Source organism: Rissa tridactyla, chromosome 2 (genome assembly GCF_028500815.1).
Source record: "Rissa tridactyla isolate bRisTri1 chromosome 2, bRisTri1.patW.cur.20221130, whole genome shotgun sequence".
Classification (NCBI taxonomy): domain Eukaryota; kingdom Metazoa; phylum Chordata; class Aves; order Charadriiformes; family Laridae; genus Rissa; species Rissa tridactyla.
In genome coordinates, this window is record NC_071467.1 from 16850764 (window position 1) to 16863643 (window position 12880).

Sequence of the window (12880 nt, forward strand, 5' to 3'; positions counted from 1 at the left end):
CTGTGGTGTGTACCGCTCCTGATCAAAAACATTTAGCCAGCGTGGAAGGTTGGGGGTGGGGGGGTGGGGGGAAGACAAGTTAGGCAGAAAAAGATCAGCTGTTTGGAGGTGTGATATCTGTAGATGAGAGCCAAGTTAGGAAAGGGGGTGAGCTATTGAAATAGCCAAGTTAAACAAGAGACACTTAGGGCTAAGTAGCCTCCCAAAGGATTGATAAACTTTCACATGGGGAGTGTATGTGGTTGAGCCATTAGCCCCAAATGGTGTCTTGTTTAACTTGGCTTTTAAGATAACTAGCCCCTGTCTAAGTTGGACTTCCCTGATGGTATCCCACCTTTACAGGGCTGACCCTCCTTATGTGTTGGCTTTTTGTATTTATAAAATGGTTTTGATCAGATAGCACTCTCTCTCTCTTTTTTTTTGGTTTTTTTTGGTTCAGAAGAGAATTAAACTCGGTTTAGAAAAGAATTAAGTTGCAAGAGAGAATGTATTAGTGTCGCATTGAGAGACAAGCTGATTTTAATAAAACACAATTGTAGAATGAAGAAAAAGGAACACAGCCAGAACAGGATTTTAACCCACAGCTTGCTCGCCTGCAAGTAGCTTTCGTTGCCCCAAGACTATGCAGAGAATAGCTGACTCTATTTTTTGCATAACTGAACGAGCCCATCTAGTCCCTTAAAATGAATATAAATACGGAAAATAACAAAAAGAAAACTGATATTGCACAAGGGCTAAAAAGCTTGAATCTGAATGTGTACTCATGTCTGCGCGCTGACACAACTGCAAGAAAATCAGACAATGTAAATAACATATGGTTTGTTTTTCCAACAAAAGGAAAGATGGAAGACAAGGGGGTTTAATAAGTTTGGCAAGTTGTCCCTTCTAAACGATCATATTCTAAAAGGGACATTTTGTGTATCATTCCAGTCCTACAGATGCACCGAGAGCCAAATCCTGCACTTACTGAAGTCAATGGGAGTTTTGCCATCGACTTCACTGAGACTAAGATTTGGCCTCGAAAGAATTAATTCTAACAACTGGAGTTGTCAGGGCAGTAACAGATTTCTCATGCAAGTTTTGTCCTGTGTGGATAGCAAAAGGCTCGTTTTTTAGCTTGGCTAAAGATGCTGTTGTGACTCTGAATGCCTGGGGTGTGGATGTGTGAGTGTGTCTGTAGGGAGAAGCTTTTGCAGATTTATGTACATTTTGATGAAGGGCAGGGACGGTGTTTTACTCTGCGTTGGTACGATGCCGGGCGCAGCGGGGCCTGGAGCCTGACGGAGGGCTCTGACCACTCCTGTGCTATAAACAATTATTCATAATGGCGTTATAGAGCTCATAAACAGGGTTCTGTTCCTACGATAGATACAGTAAACGGGTAACATGTTGTTCTCATGTAGCAACATATGCTTTACATAATTTAGTAATACAGTACTTTAGATAGGCTTTTAGAAGAAAAACAGGAAGGCGCGTTATTCCACACTGCTCCACAGCTCGTACCCAAACACAGCTTGTAGCGACACAGCCAACTATTTTGCTTTTTCTTTAGAGCAGCATCTTTTTAACGTTGTGTTAAAATGTCCGTAGAGAACAAATAAGTTCTCTGTTGTGTCCAGCCTTCTGTCCTTTGGTGTATTCTTATCCATAAGTTAACCAGAGCTCCAGTCAAAATCATCTTTTTCAGCCAAAAGATAATAATTGGTGGAAAACAAAGAAATTTTTTAAGCATTTGAACTTTCTAGCATAGATTTATGTTATACAAAGTGTTTTTTTATACAAAGATAACTATCCTTTTCTAATGATTTGATTTTGTTTGAAAGTTACTTCAGTGTTTCTACCACAATAGAAAGTGAAAAGTGTAGTGGAGCAAACTGAAGAGGAAAAAAACCAAAATGCCAGTGAAAATTATATGAAGTTTCGAACCAAAGCAGTGGAGTGTGAGTGAGCAATAGGAGGCCATTGCAAGGCGTAGAGGAAAAAAACAGCAGGATTTTTCCCATGTTGTGAAAGACACCAAAGTAAACCTGCCTGCTTTATTTAGAGGGAATCATACTGTAGGTTCGATTTATTTTCTTCATCTTGGTAGGTAGAACATTGCAAGAGGGAAGGTCCAGGGAAGGCTCTCATGTTAGTACACTTCTTGTTCTCTTCCAGGAGAGTACACAACTGCTACAAATGCCGTCAGTGCAGCTTCACAGCTGTTGACACTCAGTCACTACTAGAGCACTTCAACACTGTGCACTGTCAGGAGATGGACGTCACTACAGCCAACGGAGAGGACAGTCATGGCGTTTCGTCTATCAAGGAAGAGCCAAAAATTGACCTCAAGGTCTACAGTCTGATTAATCCGGACCCCAAAATGGGGGAGCCCATATCTGACAGCATAGTGAAGAGGGAAAAGATAGAAGAAAAGGAAGTGCTCAAGGAGAAAGGTTGGACTGACAGTCCCAGTGATGATCTTCGCAACGTGACCTGGAGAGGAACAGACATTTTGAGGGGGAGCCCGTCATACACACAGACGAGTCTAGGCTTATTGACCCCAGTGTCTGTTGGACAAGAGCAGCCAAAGCCTTTAAGGGATAGTCCAAACGTAGAAGCTGCCCATCTTGCGCGGCCCATTTACGGCTTGGCGGTGGAGAGCAAGGGCTTCCTGCAGGGCGTGCCAGCCGGAGCGGCAGAGAAATCGGGGCAGCTCACCCAGCCCTACCCTGCATCCGGGGACAGCAAGACAAAGGATGAATCCCAGTCCTTATTACGGGTAGGAAGATCTCTTTCTTTTTTTTTCCCCCTTGCTTTTTATGATTACATGTATGTTATGTTTAATTAAGCATGCAAATGATTTCTTCAGTTCCAGAGTAAAGTGGTTGGGTGTTTTTTTCATGCATGGAAAAAAAAAAAATAATGAAGGAAAGACTGAAAGACTCAAACTTGTAGAGCTAAACTGGCAGGTAAATGTTCCAAAGTGTTTGCATAAAACAATGTATATATTGATGTAGTAGTAGTAGGCAAGTGCTTCTGCTTTTGCAATTTAGCTCTGATTGAATTTTGTTTAATCATTCCTGCTAGTTGTGCAGGTTGGTGATGCATTTGAAGAAGGAAGGTTTAAAACCCCAGAAGGCTGCACATCTGTTACACTAAAACGACTAATCACCTCTTAAATTTTGTGGTGGTGTGACAGTTCACACTTAAGCAAGATTTCATATTATTAAATATCTAAGAATATGAAACCTGAGTTAAATATTAATAAAAAGTAACCTCTTTTTTTTATAAAGCAATATAATTATATATCCATTTTGACACTTGTCTGGTTGCCTTGGAAGCAAAAGAAAAAGAAAAAAAGAAAAGGAAGGAGCTTGTGTGATAAGAAAAGGAGAATAATTGTTTCACCAAATGATTCCTATTCTGTCTTTTTTTTTTAAACAAAAGGACCTATATATAAGGAGTTTTCCCCTTCCATCAAGGTAGGCTTTTCCCACTGTAGGGAAATCTGAGGTTAGAAAAGCTCTCAAATTCTGAGGAGCTGAACAGGGAGACAAGTAAGTGCCTTTCTCCTGGAGTCATCACTGGATGTTTTCAGGGGCTGCTCCCTATCTGAACTTCTAGAAACTTGCTACTGGAGTGATCAGCCCGCAGACAAACCTCAGTAGAATGGAAGTGATGAGCAGCTATTTTTCTTTATTGTCTTTTATAAGAACATATTGTCTTACACCCATAACATCCATTACTGTGAGAGTGAACAACATGTCAGAAGAAGACAAAAGACAAGATAAATGTTTTATTTCATGTTTGCTAAGATTATACATGGGTATACCTGTCTCTATATACATATATAAGTCTTACAAGCTCATTTGACATTAAGTCAGTGGACTTAAAAACACTGCAGTTATTCTAATTATAAAATAACGTGTCTGTCAGTTAAAGTCTGCATGCGGTTTAGGGTCTTTTGTGCCTTACAGGTCACGTATAGTTACTGATGTCAGATTTTAAGTGTATGAGAAGCAGTCGCAGTATGACAGGTTCCCTGTTGCAAACCTGGATGTGTGCTCATTGTGAATGGCAGGGTTATATTTCTCTTCTACATTTGGAATTACATATATAAAAATATGTCCTTATATCCGTGGAATTCACGCTGTACATGTGACGCTGGTTACATCCCGTTTTTTGTAGTGGTTCTTAGCAGTGCACAGACACATTGGCCAGAGGAGCCATTTGTATTGTGGGTTATCAGAATACAAACATTTTTCATTTATTTTTTGACTCCTAAATAATGAAAAAAAGCCAACTAAACAAAAATCTGGAAAGGGACCTGACAGCACGCGGAATCAGCTCTATAAAGGTCTAAATTTGGTTGGTAGCTGCAGCCTCAAATCTTAACAAGTGCTAAAATAAGACCAGTATATTATCAATTTTAGCCATTGGTGAGTGAAAAGGGGAAACTGTATGCTGCCTGCTTCTTATGCTCTTCTTTAAAGTAAGTTCGGACAACTTTTTAAAGTCTTTATACAAAAGCACTAATTTTATTATTTTTTTTCAATCAGTATTTTTATCACTTTGAAAATATTTTGATCACTTCTGGATGTTCTGAAATACGAATTCTCATGGTTTTCTGAAAAAAAAAAAGTCTTATTTTTGTATGTTCACAGGGTATATAAATTAGTTCCTTGCATTTTAAAATGTTGTGTACAACCCAACTTTTCTTTTATAAGGTTTGTAAAAGGATTTATTAGTGGATTGGGTCTATACTGACTGGTGAAACCATACTGACATCTTTAAAGGAGAATTACTTTTGTGTACACTTTTAGCTACCTTGCTCTTTGAACTCTCTTATGCCAAGGACTTATTTGTCTGGGTCTTTTCCTCAGTTATAATTTTTTAATTTTCAGTTTTCTTCTTTGAAAATTGAGCAAGTTGCCTTTGTCTGTTTGAAATATTTAAAAAGTGACAGGGAAGTAGGTTAACTTCCTACGTCTGCTGAGCAGAGTCCCTAGTCATATATATTTCGTCATTAATGATAGATAGAGGAAAATAGTGAGAATTCAAACTTTTTAAGGTAAGGGGTGATCTGAAGGATAGGAGATAGTGGAAGATGAAGGAGTGTGATTCCGTGAGTGATATTAATTCTTCCAATAAGGCGGATATTCCCTATTCCCCTGGATCTGTGAAAAAGATCATAGAAACTTAACTCCTTTATTTTGCTCTTGATTTAGTTTTGGGATACAGTACTGGGGCTAGGAAATAAGATGACAAAGTGATGGTCAGTTTGACCAGTGGGAGCTCTGTGTCGGGTGTTATCTGGCATACATACATCTTATGTGTATGCCTGGAAGGTCACTTGGCCCAGACAGAATAAGAAATTGTTCAGAAAAGAACTTCCCTTCCATTCTGGAAAAAGCTAATTTTTGTAATCCTCTGAAATGAAAAAAAAAAAATTAAAATACTCTATCATATTGTTAAGTAAATATCTTGTGATTATCCACTTTTGGAGGAATTTATTTTTCTAGTGTGAAATAGCTAGTAGAAGTAGCTAATGTGCTAAAAGTTGGGCCTGTCTAAAAGCAAAGCATTAAATCAATACGTACTTCTGATATCGTATAATGAATGCTCATGCAAAATATTGTATCCCAGGACAACTGATGACTAGGAAACAAAACCTGTAATAAAGTCACTGTGGACACCTTCATTTTTTTTCCCCCAAAGGCTGACACAGAGGAAGCCAAAAATTTGGGATTAGTCAGTGAATAAACACTGTGAGAAATGTACTGAAAAAAAATCTAACACATCCCGTTAGTTGTACTGGCTATTCAGTATTTATAAAGTGGTTCTGCTTATTACAAATGATGTGTAATGATTCGACAGTGGCAGTAATACCATGTGCTTTTCATTTTTTAGTTCTCTCATGGCTGGGGGGGGAAGGGAAAGGGGAGATCATGTTTTTCACATTTTTTTCCTATAGATAGAGGTTAATATTGCAAGTGGGTTTTCTAGATGCTGAGTTAAGAGTGATTAGCATTTTAACAAAATACCAAAGATGATAAAGATCAACCGGGGAAGGGGTGAAAATCTACAATTGCGCACAGAAATCCCTAATGGCTACAGGATAATTGTAAACTTTTGGAAATTACTTGGAGTGTTTTGCAGCGCTGCGTGTTGTGTAAGCCATTTATATGCCGCTTTCTTGCATTCCTTCCATGCAGAATGGACATGTTCCCTCCCCAGTTTCTGTGCTACAGTAGATTATTCATGGGAGTCATTAGGGTAGGATTTCTTTCCTTTTTAGCAGCTAAAAGACCGAATGGCTTGTGACCTTTCGGGAGCTGGGGATGGTGCAGTGGCGATAGCTTGTGCTCTGCATGTGTGGAAACACACATGTGCAGTGGACGCACCTTTTTCCCCGAGAGCGCTTCCAAGCTGTGTGTATGTAACAGAATCTTTCTCAGGGGCTTGGTACACTTCTGTGAGTAGCTTTAATTTATTTTTCTTATTAACATGTTTCCAGCAGCTGTACTTACAGCGAATCGGTATGTTTTGCAAATGGGAATTACAAAAAATGTACCTCAGCGTGGTACAATGTAGACATTATTTCTGCTCTTCCTTTAGAGTAGCTGATTTTATAGTTTAAAGATCTGTTGATACTGGAAGGTCTATTGAGATGCAAAAATGTTCCTTTTTTTGGGTAGCACATTGGCAGCCAGCAGACTCCAGGCCAGGCAGATTGTTTAATGCTTTGACAACGCAGATCTTGGATGGCAGGAACTTTTTGCTAAACTGATTTTAAATGAAGTGTCCTGTTTTGGTATGTGTGGACACTGCAGAACAAAGTTTTCCACAAAATTGGGAATTGCAGCCTGAGCCTTCAGACCTATACACAGACCTATACACAGACCCAGTTAGCCCACCTAAAGGTATGGGCAAACACTGCTGCCTCGCATCCTAGTCTACCCAGTTCAGAAAAGCACAGATCACTGTGTCCTGTGGTGCTGCACAGACCTGAAGGCAACGGGGAGATGCCTGTGTATTAATCGCAATTAACGGAATGGGGGGAATTGTGTACTGTCAGAGGGAGAGAGTTTGTCAAATTATTGCAAAGGTGCTGGTGATTTTTATCAAAGGGAGACTGCAGGCTGTAACGGTAAATTTCTAACTGAAGCTACGTTAACCTTTGCTATGAGCTTTTTATACAGGGGCAAAGGATAAAATCAGCTCTTCTAATAAATCAAGATTATTTTGCACCATAGTGATCGGACTCTTTACACACAATAGGAAATCACAGCATTGCGAGAAAGTTTCCGTTTACTTTAAGAAGAGTTATTTTCTTTTTGTCTGTGATATTTACACTTCCGATGTTTCATATAGTGTTCTGTCTAGAGCTGGATATATGGCTTTAAATTTGGGAGAGAGAGGAAATCAGAAAAAGTTATTTCCCCTCTCCCTGTTTTGCGTTCTCCTTTGTGGCAGATTGACAGAGCTAATTTTAGAATAAGCAATAGGTATATATATATATCAGTAAATTTACATATAATTGATTGATTTAATATCAGTGGAGTAAATATCAGGCACAATCCCTAGTGGTGAAACATTATTTCTCCTGTTACAAAGTACTGACTTCTGTTACCCACAGTTAGGTGCCAGATGCCTGCACAGCAGTGGAAATGCTGAACTAGCCTTGGTGATTTCCAAAATACTGCTCTAAACATTTGATCCTTGGCCATAAGGATAACATACCTTTAAGGATAACTTACCTTTAAGATAAGATCCGCCTCTCTGGTGTCAGTAGAAGTTATTGCTGCTGCCTTTAGCAGGAGCACAAGCAACATCACTGGAAGGATCAAGAACACGGAGTGGGATCTTGGTTTACATGGGATTTTTTGGTGGTCTCTACAGGGTGAAGGATGGAAGTTTTTGTGCGCTTCGGCATTGTGTCCCCCTTCCAACCATCTTTTGGTAGCAACATCTTAATGGTATATCTACAGAATTAAATTTAATGCATATAATTGTGTCATATATCTTATATTTAAGTTGGTGGAGATCTTAGATGCTACGTCTCATCCCTCAGCCACTTTTGGAAAGAAAAAGCAGCTCTTTAAAGAAGAAACATCTGAAATAGTTTCTCTGTAGCTGCATCTCATTTTTTTCCCATTTCCTCTGACTCTGTGAGAGATCTTTCAGGAAGTATTTATAGTTGAGGCCATTCATTGCCATACGGGTCCTCTAATTAGCTGAAGGGAGCTCGACAGGCACTGTGTCTCACTAATGCACAGAGCTCTGTCAGGTCACAGAGCTGCCAAAGTCTTTCGGGTTTTTTTAGAAGCACCTGTTTCCACAAATCTCTGCCTGGGGAGGCGGTGGGCTACGTTTTAAAATCTAACTACATCCTGGAAAATGGCAAGTATCCTCCAACAAGAAAAGTGAGAAAATAAAGACAGGACTTGAGGAGAAATGGTTTTGAAGCATCGGGTTTCCTGCACAAAAGCGAGGTGGATAAAATCCCCGTGCTGGTGAAGGGCTCGGGAACCAAGCTAAAATAACTTTCTGAAGGTTTCAAGTAGTTTAGAAACAAACATGTACTTGGCTGCTTTTAGTAACTACTGGAACCAAACCCACAAGAAATTGAATGTTTTGCATTACTCATCCTGACAGAGTGATCAGATAGGACTAGAAAGTAACTTTTAGAAAAATGTTAACCTGCCCAATTAAAGGCATGTTTCTGGTTTTTGTGTGGGGTGTGTCTGTCATGTGGAGAGACAACCCCACCTCATGCATGTTTACCCACCCATCAGTGCAGATTTTTTATTTTTTTTTTTCCCTTCTCCCTTTTACGAAATGCGGTTTCGAAGAGAATTAAGTGATAAAATCATTATTTGGGTGGGGCATGGTAATAATGCGAAAGGGCAGCAGCTACGTCAAAATCCTTGATGAAAAGGTGAATCAGTATGTGGAACAAAGGGCTGGGGAGATCGGGATGGGCCCCCGGGCCGCTGCGTAAGCAGCAGGATTTATTGAAGTTGCTATGATCAATAACAATGATTCAAGCAGGGAGAACCGAGATAATTCTTGATTTAAAACAAGCTGCTTCATTCGGGTGGGAGAGACGGTAATGAAGACGGGAACAAAAGAGTGCTTTCTTGTATTGAACCGAGCGGCCAAAACAGATTGACAATCAGTGTCAGATGCAATTAACTCAATTTTATATTACCCTTAACTAGTTCGGGTAGGAGAACCTTTCTTTTGCTCTCTCCGGTGTGGTATTTGGTGTCCTGGAGTTGGTGGGAGTGAGAAGTGGAAAGCAGCGTTGTCACCTGGATGCTGCACGCCTGCGCCAGGCTTGGCTTTGCCAGGCAAATGTCACCTGGTGCTTGAAGCAGCCACATTGTGCCATCACAGCCGCTCTGTGCCATCGCTGCCACCGGGAATGGTGGCTACTGAGCTCGGTGCGAGGTGGGAGTATCCTTGGTGTGCGGGCCCAGCTCTCCACGGCAGCCCCTGCCGCTCCGGGCTGGGTGGGGTTCTGGGCACAGGGGGGCTACCAGCACTGTCCCCCAGTCTGACCAGGAGCTCCTGGCATGGTGCTCCCTCGCCCTGGGGTGAGGCTCGGAGGGCTCCTTCCTGGCTCAGCCCTGCTGTGCTGCCGAGCCCCCCCTTGTTGACACTGAAAACAGCCCAGTCCTGCAGCCCTTATTCATAGAATCATGGAATGGTTTGGGTTGGAACGGACCTTAAAGATCATCTAATTCCAACCCCCCTGCCACGGGCAGGGACACCTCCCACCAGACCAGGTTGCTCAAAGCCCCGTCCAGCCTGGCCTTGAGCACCTCCAGGGATGGGGCATCCACAACTTCTCTGGGCAACCTGTTCCAGTGCCTCACCACCCTCATAGAGAAAAATGTCTTCCCGATACCTAATCTAAATCTACCCTCTTGCAGTTTAAAGACTGCATACCCTTGTAAAAAGTCCCTCTCCAGCTCTCCTGTAGGCCCCCTTCAGACACTGGAAGGCTGCTGTAAGGTCTCCCCAGAGCCTTCTCTTCTCCAGGCTGAACAACCCCAACTCTCTCAGCCAGTCCTCGGAGGGGAGGTGCTCCAGCCCACATTCATACCCCTTTGTTCCAAACTGGACACACTGAATGAGAAAACATTATTCCTTTAAGTATGATCAATCCTGGTAAGCAGCTGCTTGTTTTTTTTTTTTTTACTGTCTTCAAATACATTTCCTGAAATTTTTTTTTTTTTAAATTGTGCTCTCAGTGGATGCAGGTCGGTTAAAGCAGTGTCAGGGTATGGAGCACAGCTGTGGGCACTGCAAAGGCAAACAGCGCAGCAGCAGCTCCCTCCAGTCTAAACAATTCCGAGAACTGTCAATGGGAAGCCTTGTTTAAACTGGGAAGTAAGTAAACGCGGCTTCTCGCACAATGACTAATTTCAATAATTTCAAAAAGTTAAGTGCAACTCTAACCATTATTCAGCCCTGTTGTTGTTCTGTATTGCTAGTAGTACTTACAGATTAGATACCTGAAGTGAAATGGAAGCTTCAATTGTGTTTAGAAACTAAGGATAATCTTTGCCAAACTGGATCCAATAGGAAACACACATTCATGTCCAAGGGCAGAACTTGCTGCTAACTTGTAGATTTTCAATGGAAAATTAAATTTCATAGATGAATGCAGGCAAGGATTGTGCCTAATTCTATTTTTGCCTGAAGTACTATGGTGCTGAACAGTGAAAATCTGTGTGAAGATACCTCTAACATCTGGAAGTGCAGAGTTACTTTCTGTGTTGAATTTCAGACAACCCTCTACATGTATTTGGTAATTAAAAGACACAATAAATATACTCTTTTAGAGGAGGGATATTATGATAGACAGCAAATAAATGTTTAATTTATTGGACTAAGAAGGGAGCATTGTAATTATAATTGATTTGAAGGAATCCAGATGCTGTCCACATCTGAACAAATTCAAAATGGTATAGATTTAAAAACAGATTTGTGAATAAACAGTGCACACACATGTTCTGTGATTTTTCCGTAGAGGTATCTAGGGGTTAATACAGCCAGTTAAAAATGACAACTATGGAAAATAGTTGTTATATGAACAGATGTGTGCTGAAATAGAAATATATATATGTATATATGTCAGACATGCAAAAGGCTTTCTGGAACGTCTTTTGTTACCTTAGCACTCCTCAGAATATGCATGTGACCACCTTGGAAGTAGTCTTAATTTTAAGATCGCTAATGTAGCACAATTGATTTAGTGAACAATTTCCTGCCTAATATAATTCATTTACTTCTTGTTCCAAGTTCTGTTTTTCAGCTGAAGCTTTATAATGGCTAAATGGTTCTGTTGATGTTTTCCTAAGCATTCTTCTAAGTAGCATTATGTATATTTTGGAAAACCTTATCATCTTCATTGTAGTGATACAATAATATGTGTATGTAATATAAATTGATAAATACATGTATTCCATATTGCATGTTACATTATTTAGAGTTCAGATAGGATGTAATTTGTGCATAAAGACAGGAGGAGGAATAAGGATGTTTTCTCTTTTGCGCTGTGCACAGTATTAGCTTTCTGAAAGAAATGGGGTTGTGGCAGCCCAGGCTACGCTGTGCTTTGCAGGCAGCTTGCAAATGGACTTGGAAATCTTTGCTGAGTTTGTGTATCCCTGTGCTGCCTGAGATTTGCAAATCTCAGGTTGGCGAATCATGTTTGTCCTAGTTAGATGGTTAATTGCCTATGATTTCTTGGCTGCTCTAGGCCTTAGTCTCCCAATCCTGTCTGTAAAACGGGAATAAGGGCAGTTTCCCATCTCCAAAGGTGAGAGTAAAGAGAGATGTGTTAAACTCTGTATTGTGCAACGCTATAGTCATAGCAAGAAGACCCTGATCCATAGGCATCCTGAATCAATATTCGTGGTTAACTTCTCAAGGCATGATGGTGTAACTTTTTGCAAGAATACCAGCCGAAGAAAAAAACTTAAGAAACAGATTATAATTTGAATTTTAACTTCATTAAATTTTCTGTTCTTTCCTTCAGCCTGAAAGAAAAAAAAAAAAAAAAAGAGAGAGAAAGCAGGAATTTTGGAGCGAGGCATTTGCATTTCTTGTTTGACTTTGACCTCATTTTGGTTTATGTGCCTCTGATGTGTATAGTGGCAAACTACACGCTTTCACTTATGGGAAGAAGTCTTTTAACGATAGCTTACAGTGCAGTCTTTAATCATGTGAGTTGCCTCCAGCACTTGCTGAGAGTAAAATTCCACCCTCTCCATTTTCAGATGGGTTGTACTATCGGCTGTTTCTCCTTGCAAGACTGTCTGTGATTTGAAAATTGTGTTTAAATTAAAAAAAAAAATGATGAAAAAAGAGAAATAATCAGAACATTTGTCAAGGAATTTGTTATGAATGGGAACGAGGAGCAATGCAAACAAGCTTGGAATGAGTTTTAATTCACATGTTATTCTGGGAGCCTACAATTTCTGGTGAGAAAATGGCATATTTTAGGTCTATTTCCTCCAGTTTCTGGCATGGAGCAATGCCTGTTTTGTTCAGTCAGATGTTCAAATGGGAATTTTGGGTGCTTAGAACTAATTTTAGTAAGTGGGGGGCAAATTTATTACGGTGCTACAAATAGAGTTTGATCACAGCTGCTTCATTGCAATTATAAAAATCGTCTGTGAATCACTTAAACTATATTTACTGGTTGCAAAAAAAAATAATGAATCTCATCTATACAAAACTCTGCCTTGTTTCCCTTAAAGTTCTGTGTATCATCGTTTATATACCCAGTATTTTGAATTTGACTTGATAATGTTGCCTGAGTATTCTCATGCTGCTCTCCCCCTGTGCCCCAGCAGTGATAGTGGGCTCAAATGACTCT

General features: G+C 40.2%; 1 protein-coding gene across 7 annotated transcripts in view; it reads left to right on the forward strand.

The window, feature by feature from the left end:
• TRPS1 (transcriptional repressor GATA binding 1) overlaps positions 1–12880 on the forward strand; it is a 218374-nt gene that overhangs the window by 62696 nt on the left and 142798 nt on the right. For all 7 annotated transcript variants that reach the window (XM_054190520.1, XM_054190526.1, XM_054190527.1 and 4 more), the window contains one exon: positions 2158–2761. In XM_054190520.1, the coding sequence (XP_054046495.1) occupies positions 2158–2761 (604 nt within the window). The remainder of the gene's footprint in view (positions 1–2157; positions 2762–12880) is intronic.